General features: G+C 31.6%; 3 protein-coding genes and 1 long non-coding RNA gene across 5 annotated transcripts; 3 read left to right on the forward strand and 1 right to left on the reverse strand.

Moving 5' to 3' along the window:
• The first annotated feature begins 1,290 nt into the window (after positions 1–1,290).
• Positions 1,291–2,287, forward strand: LOC140178911 (uncharacterized). The gene is made up of 2 exons (XR_011871903.1): positions 1,291–1,447; positions 1,762–2,287. It is a non-coding gene; the product is annotated as an uncharacterized lncRNA (long non-coding RNA).
• Positions 2,288–15,032: 12,745 nt separating this feature from the next.
• On the forward strand, positions 15,033–16,274 carry LOC112743408 (F-box/kelch-repeat protein At3g06240-like). The gene has a single exon (XM_025792621.1). The coding sequence runs from the start codon at positions 15,033–15,035 to the stop codon at positions 16,272–16,274; it is 1,242 nt and encodes a 413-aa protein (XP_025648406.1).
• A 2,430-nt stretch (positions 16,275–18,704) lies between these two features.
• On the forward strand, positions 18,705–21,142 carry LOC112744734 (F-box/kelch-repeat protein At3g23880-like). Of its 2 annotated transcripts, XM_072215268.1 has the most exons (3): positions 18,768–20,091; positions 20,243–20,309; positions 20,876–21,142. In XM_072215268.1, exons 1-2 carry the CDS (start codon positions 18,908–18,910, stop codon positions 20,289–20,291), a joined length of 1,233 nt encoding a protein of 410 aa, XP_072071369.1. In that variant the 5' UTR covers positions 18,768–18,907; the 3' UTR covers positions 20,292–20,309; positions 20,876–21,142. The 2 variants fall into 2 exon arrangements, with proteins under 2 accessions (XP_025650218.1, XP_072071369.1); XM_025794433.3 differs by lacking the exon at positions 20,876–21,142 and having other exon boundaries at positions 18,705–20,091; positions 20,243–20,507.
• Positions 21,143–21,568: 426 nt separating this feature from the next.
• LOC112743409 (F-box/kelch-repeat protein At3g06240-like) lies at positions 21,569–22,732 on the reverse strand. Its single transcript, XM_025792622.1, has one exon. It carries the CDS (start codon positions 22,730–22,732, stop codon positions 21,569–21,571), a length of 1,164 nt encoding a protein of 387 aa, XP_025648407.1.
• Positions 22,733–23,014: the final 282 nt, after the last annotated feature.

Consider the following 23,014-nt stretch of genomic DNA (forward strand, 5'->3'; position numbering starts at 1 on the left):
GTAGATGGAGTAATTAGAGTTTTGAGTTTTTGCTCTTGTAAGTCTCATTTTTTCTTGCCTTAGTCAGAAGTAACTTGCTTTTGACCTAGGGCTTCCTCTGTAAACTTTCCTCTGTTCTTGAACCTTCCCTCTCTCTGAACTAACATTTCCACATGGTGCGGTGAGCGTGGAAGGGAGAAAGAAGGAATTAACAGCGAAAATTGGAAGGAGCATTGAGCAGAACCAGAATCCTTGAAGATTCAAACCATGGATCGCGACTCAGCATCCTCAGGCAACTCAGCATCGTCATTTTCGCCAATTGACGTTCAAACGCTCGCGAATCTGGTGAATCAGATCAATATCTTGCAAAGTCATAACAGAACAGCGATGAATCCATCTCTGGATCCTACAAGTCCGTATTTCCTTCATCCTGGAGAAAGTCCAGGTACACCATTAATCTCTACAATTCTTGGAACGAACAACTATCATCTTTGGGAAAGAGCGATGTGGCGTGCGTTGAGATCGAAGAACAAAGTAAAATTCATAGATGGCTCAATTGAGAAACCAGAAAGTAGTGATTCTTTGTTTGAAGCGTGGGAAAGGTGCAATACCTATGTGATTTCATGGATAAGCCTATCTTTGAGTTCAGAAATTGCTCAAAGTGTGCTATGGATCGATTCAGCCATGGAGCTTTGGAAGGAGCTACAACACAGGTATCAACAAGGTGATATCTTCAGAATTGCTGAGCTAGAAGAAGAGTTATTCGCTGTGAAGCAAGGTGATCTCTCGATCACGGGATACTACACGAAATTGAAAAGAATTTGGGAAGAATTGGATAACTATCGCCCAATCCCTCAGTGCTCTCACTGTAGAGGAAGATGCAATTGTGAATACAGCGTGGTTAGAGGATACAAAGAGGATTCTTGTGTCGTGAGGCTCCTAAGGGGGATGAATGAACAATTCTCCACTGCGAGATCGCAGCTCATGATGACAAAGCCACTGCCAGGTATAGATGAAGCGTTTTCTTTGTTGCTGCAACAAGAAAGGCAACTGAACGCGGGTGAGATGGTAGAAGACAGCATTTTAATGGCAAATTCTGGAGGTTTTAGAGGAAGAGGCAGAGGCAGATCAGGAATTGGAAGAGGAAATCCTGGAAGAGGTGGAAGAAACTCAAGGTACTGCACATTCTGTGGCAAGAATGGTCATTTGGTGGATGTTTGTTATAGGAAACATGGATTTCCCCCACACTTGAAAAATGGAGGCAGTGGGAATGCAATCAATAATGTGATAGCTGATGAGAGCAGTGATGAAATCAGCAATGAAATCCAAAAGGATAGTGAAGCAAATTCGAAGTTTGATTTTAATTCAGAACAGAGAGAAGCACCAAGTGTCTGTTTGAACCAACAGGATGCACAACCAAGGCATAGCATTAACCAGATCTATACCACAACTCTTCCATCCAATGAAGGTATTTCATACATCATGTCTCTTTCAGTATTTTCTCCAGGTTCCTGGGTAATTGACTCAGGGGCTACTAACCATGTTGCTTTTTCAACTAAGTCCTTTCAAACTCTTGAAGAAATTAAACCTGTTTTGATAAATATGCCAGATGGTTCACACACCATAGCCAAATTAGCAGGAAAGGTGATGTTTTCAGACCAGTTTTTCTTGAACCATGTGTTTTTCATACCAAACTTTAAGTTTAATCTGATTGCTGTGTCAAAGTTGACTAAAGATTTAAAATGCAAATTGGTTTTTGATGAGGATAATTGTGAAATTCAGGACAAAGCTACCACGAAGATTATTGGTGTAGCTGAACAAAGAATGGGACTCTATGCATTTGAAAGTCTAATTCCTGTTCCAGCTACACATAACAACATTGCGCATGCATCTGCACTCACAACACACATCTCACAACCCTCACAAACTGCTGAAAGCACTCTGTGGCATCTCAGACTTGGGCACCTGCCAAATGAGAGAATAAATGTAATGAAAAGGGACTATGAGTTCCTGAAAAACACAAATTGCAATAAACCTTGTGATCCGTGTCACTATGCCAAACAAAAAAGATTACCATTTCCAATAAGACTTACAAAATCAGAAAAATTGTTTGACATAGTGCACATGGATATATGGGGACCTATAGGTACAGCAACTTTGTCAGGTCATAGATATTTTTTGACAGTAGTTGAAGATAAAAGTAGGTTCACTTGGTTGTTCTTCATGAAAACCAAGAGTGAAACTGGAATTTTAATTCAGAATTTTGTAAACATGATTGAGACACAATTTGATACAAGAATAAAATGCATTAGGTCAGATAATGGACCTGAATTTAAACTTTTAAAATTTTTTGCTTCAAAAGGAATTTTGCATCAAACTTCTTGTGTTGAGACTCCTCAACAAAATGGCATTGTGGAGAGGAAACATCAACATATCTTGACTGTCACAAGAGCTTTGTTGTTTCAGTCTAACTTGCCAAAACGTTTTTGGAATTTTGCAGCAGCACATGCGATTCATTTGATTAATAGGATTCCAAGTGCATTGCTGAAAAACACTTCACCTTATCAAATTTTAAAAGGAAAGTTACCAGACTTGGGTTATTTGAAGGTCTTTGGTGCTTGTTATGCCTCAACTGAACGGCGGCCAGATCCAAATTGGATGGAAGAGCAAAGAAGTGTGTGTTTCTAGGATATCAAAGTGGAGTTAAGGGTTACATCTTGTATGATTTAAATGAAAAGAAGATATTCTTATCTAGAGACACATACTTCTATGAGCATGAATTTCCCTTTCTATCATATTTCAACAATGGCAATAACCAAGTATCTGACACTATGACACTAACTCCAAAACCAAGTATCATGGTAAATTTTGAGGATCCATTCATTGAGCCCTCACATACACCACAAGCCCCTTTAAACCACTCAAATGGAACATACTTGCATTCATCTAATTCATTCAATGATTCATCACATACATCACATGGCTCTTTAGTTCATTCAACTAGACAAGACCTGCATCTATCAAGTTCTGTGATACGACCAGAATACAATTATCCATCAGCATCTCATGAAACCATTGGAAATGACAGCTCGATCATATACAATGCACCAGCACAAACACATCAACACTTAGACATTAGACAATCAAATAGGATCAGGAGAAAACCATCATATTTAGCAGACTATCATTGTATGACCACTGCATCGGATATAAATCACAACTACATCAATAATCTTCAATTCAATCCTGGAATTTTACAAGATTTTTATCCTAAAGTTTTTGAAAATTTTTTTGAAGAGTCAACTATTCTCTTTTGTGAGTCACAGTCTCAATTTCATAATATACAAATTCAACACTCTACAAACCCTCTATTGCCAAATCCCATTAAAGAACCACAATGCTATGCTGAGGCCATCAGTGATCCATGTTGGCAAGCGGCAATTGAGGCTGAACTCTCTGCATTGAAAGAAAATAAGACTTGGACTTTGACTTCTCTACCTAATGGAAAAAAGGCGGTAGGCTGCAAATGGGTGTTCAAGCTCAAAATGAATTCTGATGGTAGCATTGACAGATACAAAGCCAGGTTGGTGGCACAGGGCTTTACACAAACTGCTGGTGTTGATTATTTCGAAACCTATAGTCCAGTAGTGAAGATGAGTACATTGCGGATTGTGCTATCCATTGCAGCTATGCAGAACTGGCACTTACATCAACTAGATGTAAATACGGCCTTCTTACATGGTGATCTTTTGGAGGAAGTTTACATGAAACCTCCACCCGGGTTGAATGTTTCTTCACCAAACATGGTGTGTAGGTTGGACAGATCTCTTTATGGCCTAAAACAGGCAAGCAGGCAGTGGAATTCAAAGTTGTGTGATGCTCTAAGAGCAGTTGGCTTCCAACAATCCAGAAATGATTACAGCCTGTTCACTAAAGATTCAAAAGGAGGATTCACTGTTATTTTAGTCTATGTTGACGATTTGATTGTAACAGGGACAGATTTAACGGAGATTGAATTCATCAAGCATCACTTGCATGAGCTATTCAAAATCAAGGACCTGGGAGAGCTTAAATTCTTCTTGGGGTTGGAGGTGGCTCGATGCAGGAGGGGCATCACTGTATGTCAGAGAAAATATTGCATCGACCTTCTCAAAGAGTATGGGTTACTCGAAGCCAAAACAGTTTCGACACCTATGGACTACACAATGCCATTGTCAAAGAATTCTGGAACTCCATTAAGCTCAACTTCAGAATACAGGAAGTTAGTTGGAAAACTGTTGTACTTGACCAACACCAGACCGGAGATTGGATATGCAGTTGGAAAACTCAGTCAATTCTTGGATTGTGCCACAGATAAACACTTTGAAGCTGCCATTAGAGTATTAAGGTATCTCAAGGGAGCACCAGCACTTGGGTTGATGTTCTCAGCTCATTCAGACTTAGAGCCAGCGGGATACTCAGACAGTGATTGGGGGACATGTTCGGATAGTAGAAGATCAATATCTGGGTATTGTTTTTTTTTGGGAACTTCAATTGTATCTTGGAAGAGTAAGAAACAAAATACAGTTGCAAGTTCATCATGTGAAGCAGAGTACAGGGCATTAGCAATGGCAACTAGGGAAGCTCAGTGGCTGACCTACATCTTGCAAGACTTGAAAGTGAAGTTGGAGAAGCCAATAGCCATATATTGCGACAACCAATCAGCATTACACATTGCAGCAAACCCAGTCTTCCATGAGAGAACAAAGCACATTGAGATGGATTGTCATATAGTGAGAGATAAATGGCAAGAAAAGGTTATCAAATTACTCCCAATCTCCACTGCAAACCAAACTGCAGACATATTTACAAAGGCTCTAGCTCCAAGCATTTTTGAGAGATGTCATAGCAAGCTTGGAATGGTTGATTTTGCCAATTCCAACTTGAGAGGGGCTATCACATGAGGAGTCAGATTAATTAGCAAGTTAGTTACACACTTTGCAGTTTTGGAAAAGTTTGTTATACAGCTGTTAATAGTGGTGAACGGTTAGTTAGCAGATTTAGTTAAGGAAGTATATATAGTAGATGGAGTAATTAGAGTTTTGAGTTTTTGCTCTTGTAAGTCTCATTTTTTCTTGCCTTAGTCAGAAGTAACTTGCTTTTGACCTAGGGCTTCCTCTGTAAACTTTCCTCTGTTCTTGAACCTTCCCTCTCTCTGAACTAACATTTCCACAATATTGTTTAATTAATTATTTGTATTTTTATTAAAATTCATGGATTTTTTTTTGGTATTATTCAACTAAACAATCTGCATAATTAAAAATAATTTATGTATTATGGAATGAACTAAATTTTTTTTGTGCCTTTTAACAAATTTTTTGTGTTTTTCTTCCGTTATTCAACTAAAAATTATACAATTTAAAATTACTTTACTTTAAAAAATATTTTTCACATAATAATAAATAAAAAATATTTTTATATCATTGTATTTTAATATAATTTATAAATAAAAATATTTTTTATATGAAATATTTAAACATAAAATTATTTTTATTTTTTAAAATAATTTTTTGAATAAAGATAATTAATTTTGTTTTATAAACTCACCCAAATAAATTCTAAATTTACGAATATTCTAGATTTATTATAATAGATAAATCTTGTAATAATCATAAATTTATCCACAAATAATATAATCAACATTCCAAAATTACTATTTAAATTATCTTTCCATTTTCTAAACAATATACTAACTAAATGAAAAAATAATTGGTTTACTAAAACAAAACATTTTGTAATGAGAATATATATATATATATATATATATATATATATATATATATATATATTATTTTACCGCCATATAGCTATAGATTATTTTATCTACTAGTATATTACATTAGGAAAAGAAAAAAGAAAATAAACTTGAGTCGATAGTCCAAACGAAGAAAGTCATAATCGTTGTATTGCTTGAAAAATTTGGTGCGTCCAGCTATTAAGAAAAAGAAAGTGTAATTAGTAACAGTTTTAACGGCGTCAACTATTTTTAAAAGGAGTTAGTAATTAACATTTAACAATCTGCAAATATTTGTACTGTACTATAATTACAGCTTTCGCATTTGCATTAGAATTTAGTTTAATAGAAAAAAAAGGACACGTATCACTAATTTTAAGGGTTAAATATGGTTTTGATTCCAAAAATTTTGCACCAGAATCGAAACTGTCCCTCTTCTAATTTTCGATTTAGAATCGTCCTTAACTTTTTTTTTCATATTAGAATCATCATTTTTATTTAAATTTTTAATTTAATTCCTAAACTATCCCTATTCCTATTTTAATAATAAGTTATAAATAAAAAAAAAAAACGCGTGTTAGGGAGGGAAGAAAACGCATGGGGGAGAAAAGAGTATACGAAGGGGGAGGGGAGGGGGAGGGGGAGGGGGGGGAGACGGCGCCGGCGAAGCTTGGAGCTGCCGTCGCTGAAAGAAAGGAGAGAAAGGGATACAGAGAAGCGGAGGGTGGGGAGAGAAAGAAAAGAGGGGGGGGGACAAGGAGGAGGGGGGAGAGAAGGGGTCCTCGCCGCCGCCGCTCCTCGTTGCTCCTCGCCGACGTCATCGTCACCGCCTCGCCCTCGCGCCTCGCCCTCCTCGTCGAGCCGTTTCTGCTCCTCCTCCTCGCCCTCGTCGTCGCCGCCTCGTCCTCGTCGTTGCCGCCGTGACCTCCTCGTCCTCGTCGGCTTCCGCTCCGCTGCTCCTCGCCGCTGCCCCTCGCCGCCTCTGCTTCTTGCTTCGATCTCTGTTTTTGCTTCGTCTTCTGTTTCTTGATTTGTTGAATATGATTTGATTTGTTTAATCATTATTGGTTTTGTTCTTGTTTTGATTTCTGAATTGTTGTTGATTGATTTCTGAATTGCTGTTAATGGAAGAAGTTGCTGTTGTTTGGTGTTCTTAGTGTTGGTATTGGTGTTGATGTTGGTGTTGGTGTTGGTGGTGGTGGTGGTGCTGGTTGTGACGGTGGTGTTGGTGTTGGTGGTGGTGGTGGTGGAAGAGGTAATTGTGTTGGTAGTGGTGAGGATATTTTTGTCCAAAAAAATTAAAAGGACGATTTTAATACGAAAAAAAACGTTAAGGACGATTCTAAATCGAAAATTAGAAGAGGGACGAGTTCGATTCTGACGCAAAATTTTTGGGACCAAAAGCATACTTAACCCCTAATTTTAATTATAAAATATATCTGTACAAAATCTTTATATAATGAATCTTTACATTAGTGCGATCCATATATATATATATAATTGTTACATATACCACTTTTAATTATTAATCAATGACACCTAATAAAGCATTCGCCACCACAAATTATCCATTCATTCCTATCAGCTTTATCACTTTCATTTATTTGCTCTTACCACCGATTATAAAAATTATTATAATATTATATATATTTCGTCTTTATTATCAAAATTTTTGGATCCGTCATTGTCTACATTAGTGTTTAACTTCTTCAAACTCATTTCCATATTTTTCCCATGTATAAGCCACCAAACTTTCTTTATTATTTTATCATAATCTAATTTCTTAAAGTAATTTTAATTTTTAGATAAAATATATTCAATTTATCCACCTCAAAATCATTCAAGCAGCTTCTATTATCACGATAATAATCTACTTTTTTGTCAACATCTTTTTCAAAAATTCTTCCATGATAAAATATAATATCCAAAACTTCATCCACCTGAAACATTTATAAATAAACTAATTAAACACATGCAGTACTACTAACAGTGTATCACAACTCTATATGAGTAACATTAATAGAAAAAATATCACGTTTCATACATCAAAAACAGAACGAACAAAATCCCACCTTAATATAATAATCACAAAAAATCTAACAACATCACATCAAAAACAGAACGAACAAAATCCCACCTTAATATAATAATCACAAAAAATCTAACAACATAGTAATATAAAAAAACAGCAAATGCAAATGATGAAATCACCTAAAAAAATAACTCAAATAAAAAAGGATCAATGAGTATCCAAAATTTTGTTCAGTCGGTAACAATATTACTAACTTCATTTATATTCACGATGTTGGTACCCTCAACTTCACCAGCTTCCTATGGTTGACGTCTTTTTTTTTTGTGCTAACAAACTCATACTACCGTCACGACATTCTTTGAAAGAGGAGGAGACGAAATAGTTTAAGAAAAAAAAGAAGAAAGAATTGTAAATGATCATCTTTATCTAAGAAATTTTTTAATACCCCTACACAATAATACAATGCTATTTTTTTTTCATTTCACGCCTACGCAGCAGTGACAGTGCCAGGTCAACATTTCACTTGCTGACTCACACCGAAATTAGATAAAGAGATCTGTATGTAGTCTGAAATTCAAACTGAAAGATATATTTAATGCAATTAAAAAGGGGTAATGCTACGGTGAGGAAGCAATTTTTTTCCTCACCTGTTAAATGTACGTGGGCAAACGATAAATGTACGCGTGTAGTGTGGGTCTTGATGGAAGAGGACAAGATCTGCAAACTATCAAATCTGTGTTGCGTATTGATAGAAAATAATTAATTAAGTGAAACTGATTAATGATTAATGTTATTATTAAGATTGTGGGCTTTTTTTATTGGACCTTGAATGTTTTTGTTATCTAGTTGAGTTGATTTTTTTTCTAAAGATAATAGGTTATATTTCATTAATTATTAAAAAATAAAATATAAAGATGTCCAAAAGTAGAACAGCATAGTAAAAGGTGGAATTTTCCAAAAATATTACACTGAAGGTATTCATCCAATGGTGCGTGGTCGAAAAACGAAAAAAAATCTTAAAGAAGAAATAATGATAAATCAAATTGAATCTAACTAAGAGCTTGTCTCATGGAGATGACGACCTAAACTGGGAGTTCTTTGGATTTCACGAAGCAACTTGACAAAGCTTGCTAGAATGGCAGACGGCATAGAAGTAGAACCTTGAAAAATTAACTGGTTGCGAGCTTTTCAGCAGTTCCAGCAAATGATGGCAAGCAATTGAGGATTACGATCAGCATTCTTCAACGGGTTAAGTATCTCTGTTGATGCAGTCCACCATGTCCAAAGTCGTTAGAACTCTGAGGGGGAAGACAGTCACAAAGATAACTCTGAGACCATACGTCTTTAATTCTAGAGCAATCGATCAAACAATGAGTGACTGTTTCCGTTGCTTCATGACAGCAAGGGCATATTGGTGATATAGATGGGATGCGGTGATGATCTGAGCAAGCACCGGAAATCGGCCATGGAGAGCTTTCCAAATAAATAGTTGAGTTGATTTAGGCTTAGGAAAAAAAAAAAACTGAATGTAAATTAAAAATATAGATTTAGTGTGATAAAAAATTTTTCACACAGAACAATGTAAAAAATGTTATTGAAATTAAAAATTAAATAGATTAAATTTAAATTAATAATTTAATGGGATTCAATTTGATAAAAATAAATGTACTGATAATTTGATATTATTTTTGTCGTATAATTAATTATGTTCATTCGTAAATAATTATTTTTTTTGTTTTGGAAATAATTATTTTTTGTAATATACATAAGAAAAAAAATCAAATCTTCTATCTTTATGGTAATATAAATACAAATAGAGAGTTTTTATTATGTTAACATGACGTTCATACATTAAGTTTAACAATTATTTGCTTAGGTATTCTCACTCAAAATTTTTAAAATTTTATTTATAAATTATAAATTATTTTTTTTAGATTGTCACTTTTTAAATTTTTAAATACGCTTTATTAGGTTATTAGATATTTAGTTTTTAATATTATTAAATTAATTTTAAAAAAATTATTTATAAATTATTTATTTTTTAAATTTTTAAATTATAGTTACATTTTATTCTTATTATATAATTATTACTCTTTTATTTAAAGAAAAAATAAATAAATTATAATTTTTGAAGAAACTAAGTTCACATAATAACTAATATGGATTTGAACCAACGTATCGATATGCATAGACTTCCAGAATCGCCAGGGATCTTATAATATGGATTTAGTTTTGTGAGTTTTGACACTCTCAATACTCCTGAATTTGATTACACCTAATTGGTTCGTAAGTTTATTGTTTTAGAAAAAATAAATTTATTGATAAATTTATTTATTTCATCGATTTTTTCTTAGCAAACTTATTGACAACAAACTCTTTTTATCATTTTAAGTTATTTGCTTAGGTTGTTACTTTTTAAATTATAAATTATTTGCATTTTATTCTTTTAAATTATTATTTATTATTTATTTAGGTTGTTATTTTTAATTTTAAGTTATTTGCTTAGGTTGTTTTGCTTAGGTTGTTACTTTTTAAAGGTTTAATTACTTTGTTGGTTCCTATAGTTTCACCAAATTGTTAATTAGGTCCTATACTTTTTTTCTTTCAATTGGGTCCCTACACTACTTTAATTTTGTAATTAAGTTCTTCCTAGTGTAAAAAATATTAGAGTTAACTGAATATTTCTTCTTAAATTGAAGATATTTATAATTAAAAACTTAATTTAATATTTGACTGCATGTATTTTGATAAAAATATTATGTTAATTTTAATATTTTTAACATGAAAATGACGTAATTACAAAATTAAAAATAGTGTAGGGACCTAATTGAAAAAAAAGTATAGGAACCTAATTAAAAATTTGGTGAAGCTACAGGAACCAACAAAATAATTAAACATTTAAAAAATAACAACCTAAGCAAAATAACCTAAGCAAATAACTTAAAATTAAAAAATAACAACCTAAATAAATAATAAATAATAATTTAAAGGAATAAAATGCAAATAACTTAGAATTTAAAAAAGTAACAACCTAAGCAAATAACTTAAAATGATAAAAATAGTTTGTTGTCAATAAGTTTGCTAAGAAAAAATCGATGAAATAAATAAATTTATCAATGAATTTATTTTTTCTAAAACAATAAACTTACCAACCAATTAGGTGTAATCAAATTCAGGAGCATTGAGAGTGTCAAAATTCACAATACTAAATCCATATTATAGGAATGGTACTCTACTATACAGATTGAAGTGATATAGAGAGAGAAAATAAATTCTTTTTATAATTATTTTTTATTATTTTATTGTTATTCAAAGTGTGAGTCCTACCTTTTTTAATCTCTCTTTCATCCCATGAAAAAAATCTGTAAACTTATATCTTTACAGTATAATTCACCATTATAAGATACTTGACGATTCCAGAAATTTGTGCATAATAATACGTTGGTTTAAATCCATATTAGTTATTAAGTGAACTTAGTTTCTTCAAAAATTATAATTTATTTGTTTTTTTTAATAAAAGAGTAATAATTATATAATAAAAATAAAATATAATTATAATTTAAAAATTAAAAAATAACAATTTACGTAAATAATTTATAAATAATTTTTTAAAATTAGTTCAATAATATTAAAAACTAAATATCTAATAACCTAATAAAGCATATTTAAAAATTCAAAAAATGACAATCTAAAAAAATAATAATTTATAATTTATAAATAAAATTTTAAAGATTTCAAGTGACAACACCTAAGTAAATAATTTTTAAATTTAATGTATGAGCGTCATGTTAACATAATAAAAACTCTCTATTTATATTATCATAAAGATAAAAAAATTGATTTTTTATGTATATTACAAAAAATAATTATTTCCAAAATAAAAATAAATAATTATTTACGAATGAACATAATTAATTATACGACAAAAATAATAGCAGTACGTTTATTTTTATCAAATTGAATCTCATTAAATTATTAATTTTAAATTCAATCTATTTAATTTTTAATTTCAATAACATTTCCTACATTGTTCTGTGTGAAATTTTTTTTATCAAACTAAATCCATATTTTTAATTTACATTCAGTTATTTTTTTTCTAAGCCTAATTTTCATATGAAACAAATAAATGATCACATTCATCAAAATCAGTAACAATCAGCTCGAGACCAACCAAATAACAAAAACATTCGAAGTCCAGTAAAAAAAATCCACGCTCTTAATTAACAATATTAACTATTAATCAGTTTCACTTAATTAATTCTTTTTTATTAACACGCAACATAGATATTGATAGTTTGCAGATCTTATCTCCTCCATCAAGACACACACCACACGCATTCATTTATTGTTTACCCACGTACGTTTTCAACAGGTGAAGAAAAAAAAATTGCTTCCTCACCTTAGCATTGACCATTAAAAAGTGCAGAACAACAATGATACATAGACCAAATCTAGAAGACCATTTTAAAAATTTATCCTAATTTTGTAACTTCATATAATTTTGGGTTATAATTGTAAGAGTAAAATGAAAAAACAAATTCGACGTTAGACTCTCATATCCCCTGTATATTGTTGCATGAAAAATATTATTTGTACGATAAAAATTAGTCTTTGGTTAACTTTTAATATTATTTAATTATTCTTTTTTTATGTAACTTCGTATAAAAAATATGGGTTTTTTTCTTTCTTTTACGTTACATTCTTAAATGTAGGGGTGGAAACAGGCCAGGCCAGGCCAGGCTTTGCTCTTAACAGGCCTGGTTGATTGACCTGAGTCTGGCCTGCAGCCTGCTATAAGCTTTTTTCAAAGTACTAAGTCTGACCTGTTATTCAATCTGGCCTGACCTGAAGCCTGTTAAAAGGCCTGTTAATTTTTTTTTACAAAAATAAAATATTATTTAAAAAAATATTTTTAATAAATATATTTATATATAAAATGTCATATTTAATATTTATAAAAATTTTTAAACTTTAAAGTATTTAAAATATACAAAACTATTTATAATTAAATATAATAAATTTAAAATATCTCATTATTTTGTTAATAATAAAAAAATTATTTATATATATAATTATGTATTAAATGGTTTAGACAGGTCTGACAGGCCAGGTCAGATTAGGCTAATTAGTAAGTTTGGGCCTGACCTATTAACATAATAAAGCCTTTATAACAGCCTGAATCTGTACTTATTTTATAACAGGTCAGGCCAGACCAGACTAAACACAAATCAGGCTGCAGGACCCTGACAGGCCATGAGACATTTTTCCACCCCTACTTAAATGTGATAACACCATTCTCTTTTGTTTTAGAGCTCAACCAGAGGGGAGTGAGATTCTGTTCCAAGCGAGGGATGGTTCACGAGGTGAGGCCTGTCTTCTCCCGGCTTTCGTCTAAACGATAAGGATCACCTAAAGCTATTGATTTGATAGCGGGTTAGAGGAGGCATTTTTATCTATTCTTAATATGATTATATAGAATACCGAGCTACCAAACAAGCCAACAAACGAGTTCAAGTGAGCCCTGCCAATAGAAGAGCCACTTTCTTCTTCTTCTTTTATTATTATTATTATTATTATTATTATTATTATTTGCGCCCTTATTTATGTGATTGTACCTGTATATAGTTCCGAAATAAAAGGAGTAACTGACGCACTTTAAATTTTTAAAATCTTATGACTACTATTGTTAAAGGCTATTTCTTGTGGTTCCATTCTACTATATTTGTGTTTATAAAATTTTTTTCTTTTCCAATGCCAACACAGATAACAAACATAAAAAATATGATGTGGAAGACAAATTTAAATGGGTCATAGTCATCTTCTGCAAGTGGAGTATCAGATAAAACATAAATAAACATAATTGTTATTTAAAAATAAACATAATAATCTATTTTTATTTAATCTTAACACAGTTTTCTTATTTAGTTTTAATAATAGAGTTAATATCAATAAAATAATTTGTACTTAATTAGTTTAAGTGAAAAAGAACAAAAAATAAAAAATTTAAGTAAAAAAACGTAGATAGTATGTTCATAATTTTTTTTTAATTATAACACATCTAATAGTATGATGTTATATACAAAATATTTTTAAAACACATCCAAACTCATAAAATTATAGAATTTAAATATAAACGTTAATAATACAATTAATCTTTTGATTTTTTATCCGATAAAATGCAACTAATATTTATTATTTAATTATTAGTTAGATTTTTTCATTACTTATTTTTAACATTAATGTTTTCAAATAAAGTAATTCATAGTTAATTAGTTTGATTAAAGATGCACAAAAAATAAAAAATTTAAGTAAGAAGATGTAGATGGTATATTCATATATTTTTTAATTATAACACATCTAAAAATACGATGTTATATATAAATTATTTTGAAACACATCCAAAATTTAAAAGTTTAATTAAGAATATTTAGATGGTATGTTCATAAAAGCTGTTTTTTTTTTTCCTAATTATAACACATCTAAAAATATGATATTATATATAAATTATTTTTGAAACACATCCAAAATTATAAATTCTAGCATTTAAATATAAACACTAAAAATACAATTAATTTTTTGATATTTGATTTAATAAAATGCATCTAATATTTATTATTTTATCATTAGTTAGATTTATTCGTTACTTATTTGAACATTAACGTTTTCAAAATTATTAAAATCAATAATTAATTTAAATTTTTTATATCTTATGAATAAAAATATATCTAACATGTATTATCATAGTATTAGTTGAAATTTTTATTATTTATTTGAGCATTAGTATTTATTTATTTTAATTTTTTTGCTGATGTTATTGCTTAGTGTTTTAGCTAATGTTTAAAATTAGTTTATTTCGTAAGTTTATTACGTATATAAAATAATATAGTCGTACTCAAAATATTTGTAGAACACATAAAAAAATCTATCTAATAAATATAATTAGATGATTTAAGATTTATTTTAGAATTTTAAAATTAAAATTTTAAATTTTAAATAATTTAATTTTTAGATGTATATTTAAATTATAATATATTAATAATTAAATATATTTAAAATTTAAATTTTAAATGTTAAATTTATTTAGATATTATTTTAAATATGCATTTAATTTTAAAAAATATTAAATTTATTCATAATTTTTAATTGTATTTATTTTATTTTTTTAAAATTATTATAATAAAAAACTGAATATTGTATTATTTTTAAAGAATTCCTACTTCAACCATAGTTAAGTGGTGTGATCCAACAATGGAGCAAAACAACAACAGCCAAAGCATCAACGACATGCTCCCTCCAGAATTGATAACTCAAATCTTATTGAGACTTTCAGTCAAACACCTTGGGTGCGTCAAGAGTGTTTCCAAGCTTTGGAATAATCTCATCTCCGATCCCAATTTCGCAAAATCTCATTTTGAACTCTCTCTCGCACCCTCCCATAGATGCATCTTCATCCCAGAAGTTACAATTGATCATCGATCCATTGACCTCGATGCACTATCCCATGCTACTGATGCTGACGCTGCCGCCGCTACAATAACAAAGATTCCTCCTTCTGATAATTATTCTGATGATGACATCGTTCTTGGATCGTGTCGAGGATTCATAGCTTTATACCAATACCCACACTTTTTCGTCATATGGAACCCGTTAACTGGATCCCACAGAATTATTTCATGCCATCATATTGCGAAAATTTCTGATATGGCTACTAATTCTTATTACTCCTTTGGGGGCGAGGTTCTCTTTGGATTTGGGTACGACGCAACCAGAGATGACTATTTGGTAGTTTTAGGTTGGAACGATAAAAAGGAGAATAAAGAAGGCCACCTTGATTTCTTCTCTTTGAGGTCCAATTCATGGAGTAGTTTTATTATTCCTGACCAAATAAAGTGGAGGAAAAATTGGACACCTTCGGTGTTCTACAACGGGGCTATTCATTGGTTGAATCATGATGGTGATTATGATGCTATTGTTACTATTCTTGTCTTTGATACTAGCAAAAGGAAGGGTTTGTTAGAGATTCCTGTGCCAGAACGAGTAGGAAAGGATTACCCTTGCCGTCTGACTGTACTGGGAGGGTGTTTAGCCTTGTATTATGATAATGATAAATATGATTATGATTATGATAAATGTGTGATATGGGTGATGAAAGAGTACAACGTGCAGTCTTCTTGGACTTCCTATGAGATTCCTAGCAGTAACTTTGAGCCTGTGTACTTATCTGAGGATGGCGATTTTATAGGATTCGATGAATCAGATGGAATGTCGAAATATAATGTTAGAGGAGAGCTGCTCCTGCGTTTTGATCGTCCTTGTGATCAGGTTGGGTACTTTTCGTATACTGTTTATACTGAGAGTCTCTTGATACTGCCTAATGATGGCTCTGAGGAGAAAGAAGGGTATGTAACATTGTCCTTTTATGCTTTGCTTTGTGGCATTTTAGCCCTGTTAATTTTGCTATATGCCGTTATGATGGATGAAGTGTTTTGATAAATCCATGTCTACTATAGTGATTTTACCAGTTTACTCATAATCTAATATTTTGTTGTTTTAAGCTGAGGTAAAGTGGAAGGAGTTTCAAGAATCTTTTGTATATTTGTTTTTGAGTTTGCTTTAAAAATGAGTTTCTTTCCATATATATGAATGTTGGAAACTTAAGGACATATAGACAATTCAAATGGTGAAAGTCATGTATTACATGATGAATTAGTGGTGTTCAAATCTAAACCGATTTAAATTAAACCGTTTATTCAATCCGATCTAAACTGAAAACTGATTAAAACCGTACTAATTCGAATTTGATTGGATTCTATTTTTTGCAAAGCGGCTGGATTGGATCAGATTTCGGATCTACTTTTCATAACCGATCCAATCCAATCTAAACCGCACAATATGCTATAATATTAGTATGTTATTATTATATTTACAATTATACTTATAATATGTTCAATTTGTTATACATTTTTCTATTATTCATGTATTATTATTTTTTAATAAATATTTTATGTTCAAAATATTATTTATTTATTTATTTTAACTAACCTATAATTTTATTTCTATTGTTATGTTATCGTTAGCTTTTTAAGATATTGTTAAAACTTGTTATGTCATTGTTGATTATTTAAAATTTGATGTTGAGACTTGTTATATGTATTTAATTTTTTTATTTAAAAAACCGCAAATCCAAACCGATCCAGATTGCTTGTAATCGGATCGGATCGAATTTCTAAAAAAAATTCATCTAATTCAAACTGTACCATACATAAATTAAACATTCGGATCGGATGACTTTTTCTCTTAAAATCGAACCAAACTGTACCGCAAACATCCTATGATGAATGTAGCTTTCCGATTTTCATTTTGCATTGAGATCTCTATTTAGTCAATACATATATTATGACACAATGATTGGTATATATGCTGTGTAGAACCATGTATATATTATATAATATTATGTTACTATTTGTTAGGTGTTTTAATTCTTGATATGGATATATGATGAATTCTAAGATGTTCGTTAATGGACAATATATACAAAGATGCTATTTAGTCCTTTTTTTTTTTTTTAATCTCTGCGCCTTTTCGGTCTAGAATCTTTTACAGAGTATGGAAAATTTGTTATAGAACACAAAAGTTTTTACACCTTTTGTATATAGTATATAAACTTAGGAATATAGTATAGTACAAAATTTTTTTCATACAACACACAAATAAGAAGAAGGCGGTGGTGCAGCGACGACAGAAACAGCGGCAGCGAGGAGCCGAGGATGACAACAACACTGAAGAAAGAAGTGCGCAGAAAGAGATGACCAAGGAAGAGGAAGAAAAAGAATAAAAATAAACAATAACAACATGTACTTACTAAGAAGAATCCTGAACACCTGTATAGAAGAAAACTAGTACCAAAATTACAAATGCAAATAATAGAAGAAAGTTAAATGGACAATCAAATCTAATAATACTAGATACAATTCTCAAAAGATATTGTATGTAATAAGCTATTTACACTATTTAGATGTCTCTGAATTTTAAGTGTTCATATTCAAAGTAAAGGATAATCAACATCATCATATCGTCATCATATGACAAAACAAACTCACAAACCAAAAAACAAATATAGTTTCATGAAGCTACACATCTTCCACCTAAGTTTGTCGACCAAACATTTTAGTTACAATTGGAATCATGTTCTCCAAATTGGTGCCCTCTTACATCTCTTTCCAGTTTGGCACTTTTCAGATTGGTCTTGATTTGTATCTCTAAGAAGAAAGCAGTTAAAAACATCATCCATATATTAGATATTGTAAAAGTAAAAATATTAGAAAAATAAAAAAAAATAATTTTTTTAAATAAGTTACAATTTATATATTTTTTTAAATTTTTTATTTTTAAAAAAAGATATTTTTTACCTAATAATGAATAAAAAGTATTTTTATTTATCTTATTTTATTTAAACACAACTGATAAATAAAAAGATCTTTTATATAAGATATCTAAACATAAAATTATTTTTATTTTTGTAAAAGAGATCTTTTAAAAAATAAAAGATATTTTTTGAAAGTGACATCCAAACAAATTCTAAAAATTAAAAAACATTAATATACAGACCAATCTAAAAGACCACTTTAAAAATGGTGGATATTACCATGAAGATTTTATAATTATCTTTATATAAAAATATTTTTTTTTGACCTTTGGATGATGAATTGTATGGTTAGATTTTGATATGTTCTAAAAGTATTATCTTTATTTAAAGTGTGGCTAAATAAATAAGTCACAATTTTTAACAAATATTTTCATAAAAAGATATTTTTGCCATCTTCATTTTGAGTAGTTGCTTTAAAAATTTATCCTAATTTTGTAACTTCGTATAATTTTGGGTTATAATAGCAAGAGTAAAATGGAAAAAAAAAAAAATTCGGCGTCAGACTCTCATATCCCCTTTATATTGTTGCATATAACTATGCTAAATCCCAAAAAAAAAAAAAAAAAGACTACCCAAATTTTGACTTCTTGAACCTCAGTTTCATTTTAACTTGGAGACATCTACCTTCTTTTTTGTCTCTATTTTGAGTCTTAGAATTGATTGATTCAACATTGAAGCTAAGTGGTGCGATCCAACAATGGAGCAAAACAACAACAGCAGCAAAAGCATCAACGACATGCTCCCTCCAGAATTGATTACTCAAATCTTATTGAGACTTTCCGTCAAACACCTTGGGCGCGTCAAGAGTGTTTCCAAGTTTTGGAACAATCTCATCTCCAACCCCAATTTCGCAAAATCTCATTTTGAACTCTCTCTGGCACCCACCCATAGATGCATCTTCATCCCAGAAGTTACAACTGATCATCGATCCATTGACCTCGATGCACTATCCCATGCTACTTATGCTGACGCTGCCGCTGCTACAATAACAAAGATTCCTCCTTCTCCTGCTGCTGCTGATATCGATTCTGATCCTGATTATGATGATCACATCGTTCTTGGATCATGTCGAGGATTCATAGCTTTATACCAATACCCACACTTTTTCGTCATATGGAACCCGTTAACCGGATCCCACAGAATTATTTCATGCCATCATATTGCGAAAATTTCCGATATGGCTACTAATTGTTATTACTCCTTTGGCGGCGAGCTTCTCTTTGGATTTGGGTACGACACAACCAGAGATGATTACTTGATAGTTTTAGCTTGGAATGATGAAAAGAAGAATCAAGAAGGCCACTTTGATTTCTTCTCCTTGAGGTCCAATTCTTGGAGTAGTTTTAAGGAGGATGTTATTATTCCTGACCAACTAAAGAGGAGGAAAAAGTGGGCACCTTCGGTGTTCTTTAACGGGGCTATTCATTGGTTGAATCATGACGGTGATTATGATGCTATTGTTACTATTTTTGTCTTTGATACTAACAAAAGGAAGGGTTTTTTGGAGATTCCAGTGCCAGAACAAGTAGGAAGGTATTACCCTTGCCATCTGACGGTACTGGGAGGGTGTTTAGCCTTGTATTATGAAAAAGATGATGATGATTATGATAAATCTGTGATATGGGTGATGAAAGAGTATAATGTGCAGTCTTCTTGGACTTCCTATGAGATTCCTAGCAGTTACTTTGAGCCTGTGTGCTTGTCTGAGGATGGCGATTTTATAGGATTCGATGAATCACCTGGAATGTCGAAATATAATGTTAGAGGAGAGAAGCTCATGCGTTTTGATCGTTCTTGTAATCAAATTGGGTACGTTTCGTATACTGTTTATACAGAGAGTCTCTTGATGCTGCCTAATGATGGCTCTGAGGAGAAAGAAGGGTATGTAACATTGTTCTTTCATGCTTTGCTTTGTGCCATTTTAGCCCTGCTAATTTTGCTATATGCCATTAGGATGGATGAAGTGTTTTGATAAATCCATGTCTACTATAGTGACTTTACCAGTTTACTCATAAACTGATCTTTTCTGCAGGAGTTCTTCAGTTAAAGGGACTGAAGAGAGCACCAACTTAGCCACTTGATTGTTGTTTTAAGCTAAGGTAAAGTGGAAGGAGTTTCAAGAAACTTTTGTATATTTGTTTTTGAGTTTGCTTTGAAAATGAGTTTCATTCCATATATGAATGTTGGAAACTCAAGGACATATAGACAATTCAAATGGTGCAAGTCATGTATTACATGTAGTATCTTTTGTGAATATGCAATAATAGTACTACTAATAGTTCTTAAGTCTGCTATAATTTTCTTTTTCTTCTGCTATACATGCATGTTGAGTGTAGCTTTCCGATTTTCATTTTGCATTGAGATCTCTATTAAGTCAATACATATATTATTACACAATGATTGGTATATATGCTGTGTAGAACCATGTATATATTATATAATATCATGTTACCATTTGTTAGGTGTTTTAATTCTTGATATTGATATATGATGAATTCTAAGATGTTCATTAATGGACAATATATACAAAGATGCTATTTAGTTTTTTTAATCTCCGCGCTTTTTCGGTCTAGAATCTTTTTACAGAGTATGGAAATTTCCTTATAGAACACACAAGTTTTTATACCTTTTGTATATAGTATATAAACTTATGAATATAGTATAGTACAATTTTTTTTTCATATAACACAAAAATAAGGAGAAGGCGGTGGTGGCAGCGACAACAGAGACAGCGCAGCGAGGATGACAACAACATTGAAGAAAGAAGCGCGCAGAAGGATATGACGAAGGAGGAGAAAGAGGAAGAATAAGAGTAAGTAACAGCAACTCGTACTTACTAAGAAGAATCTCGCGAGACTTGTTTGGAGACATAATTTAAAAAACGTTTGGACGTCTAACTTTATTCCAATACATAAAATAATTATTATTATTATTTTTTTTATGTAGGCAGGAAGGAAAAAACTGAAATCAAACACCTGTATAGAAGAAAACTAGTGACAAAATTAGAAATGCACATAGTAGAAGAAAGTTAAATGGACAATCAAATCTAATAATACTAGATACAATTCTCAAGAGATATTGTATGTAATAAGCTATTTACACTATCTAGATGTCTCTGAATTTTAACTTTTAAGTGTTCATATTCAAAGTAAAGGAAAATCATCATCATCATCATATCGTCATCATATGACAAAACAAACTCACAAACCAAAAAACAAATAAAGTTTCATGAAGAGCAGTTCAAAACATCATCCATATATTAGACATTGTAAAAGAACTTAAACCCTTAAAATTGCTCAATTAAAAGTCAAGACATTGATTAATTCCCTAAAGCATTACGTACCCTTGGCTTTTTCTTCTACTCCTTCCCTTCCATAAAATCATCAGGAAGAGCCAATAAACTCTCAGTATACACGCAAAATTCATTCAAACCACAAAATTTGCCACAACTTTGGAGCATCTCTCCATTATTAACATTATATTTTGCCAAACATGATTTTAAGATATCAAATCCAATGATATCCCCATCATTGGATAAGTTCAAAGGCCTAAAGAAAAGACAAGGAATCTTGTATGCTGTCCAAGATGACTGCACTCCATATTCTTTCATAATCCATATGTCGGTTTTCTTGTCGAAATTTGTAAACCAAATGGCTAGGCACCCTCCCAGTTCCACAAGAGCCCCAGGAGGATGGTAATTCGTCATTATTTCTTTTGGCACAGGCATCTCCCAGAAACGCCTTTCAATCATATCAAAGACAAGAATAATAGCACCACCAGAATCAACACCAGTACCAAAACGAGGGGCAATCCACCAATGAATAGCCCCATTGAGAAACACCCCAGGCAGCGAGATAATTCTCTTCCTTAAAGGGTCATTTGGAAGTGTAACCTTAGAAGTCGTCCATGAATTGGTTCTCAAAGAAAATAAACCCAAGTAGTCTTCCATTTTTCTGGTATTCCTCCAAGCGAGAAGGACCAAGTAGTCATCTTCTGATGCATCGTATCCAAAGCCAAACATAGCGGAGCGCTTGAGAAGCTTCTGCATAGGACTATAATTCTTGTATCCCTCACATGAAAATACTCTGTGAGATCTAGTTAATGGGTTCCATATGACAATATAATGTGGGTCTTCGAATAGAGCTACGAAACCCCTGCATGAATTGAATATATAGAATCCATCATCTGATTGGTTTTCCTTATTGGGAGGGAAAGAGACATTTGTTGATGTTTTAGAAGGACCATCTAGAAAGAGTGCATCTAAATCAACAGTTGTTGGCTTGGTGGAATCGTCGGGATAGAGGAGGAGTCTATGGGAGGGTGCCAGAGAGAGATCAAAATGGGATTTTGGCAAGTTGGGGTCTGAGATCAAAGTGTTCCATAGCTTGGAAACACACCTTAGACGCACAAGGTTTTTTATGGGAATCCTCATTAAGATTCCTCGTACCAACTCTGCAGGAAGTATGTCGTCGATGCTGATGTTTCTGTTATTCTTCTTGTTACTGTGGACGTCCATGTCCATGGCATTCAAGCAAAAGATGATGAAGTGTTTCTGCTTTGGTTGCACTAGTAAGTTATAAGTGCTTTAGTAGTATCCTTTTAGTGTGTTTAAGATTTAATCAAATTCCATTTAGGTTTAGTTTGGTAAAGCTTTTACTTTTTTAAAGTTGTAGCATTTATATTTGGTAAATCAAATTAAAAATTGTTTTTAATAACCACAACCACAAGCAACAACAATTGTATTTGGTAAAATAGCTTTTAAAATTTAAAAATACTATAATAGACATAAATGTAAGTATTAAAT

The sequence above is a fragment of the Arachis hypogaea genome, chromosome 14 (genome assembly GCF_003086295.3).
Source record: "Arachis hypogaea cultivar Tifrunner chromosome 14, arahy.Tifrunner.gnm2.J5K5, whole genome shotgun sequence".
In the NCBI taxonomy this organism is placed as follows: Eukaryota; Viridiplantae; Streptophyta; class Magnoliopsida; order Fabales; family Fabaceae; genus Arachis; species Arachis hypogaea.

Excerpts from the sequence above, each read along its gene's own strand:
- LOC112744734 (XM_025794433.3), top strand. The coding sequence starts at position 18,908 with ATGGAGCAAAACAACAACAGCAGCAAAAGCATCAACGACATGCTCCCT. Across the intron at positions 20,092-20,242 it reads GGCTCTGAGGAGAAAGAAGG|GAGTTCTTCAGTTAAAGGGA; the intron begins GTATGTAACATT and ends TCTTTTCTGCAG.
- LOC112743408 (XM_025792621.1), top strand. The coding sequence starts at position 15,033 with ATGGAGCAAAACAACAACAGCCAAAGCATCAACGACATGCTCCCTCCA.
- LOC112743409 (XM_025792622.1), bottom strand. The coding sequence starts at position 22,732 with ATGGACATGGACGTCCACAGTAACAAGAAGAATAACAGAAACATCAGC.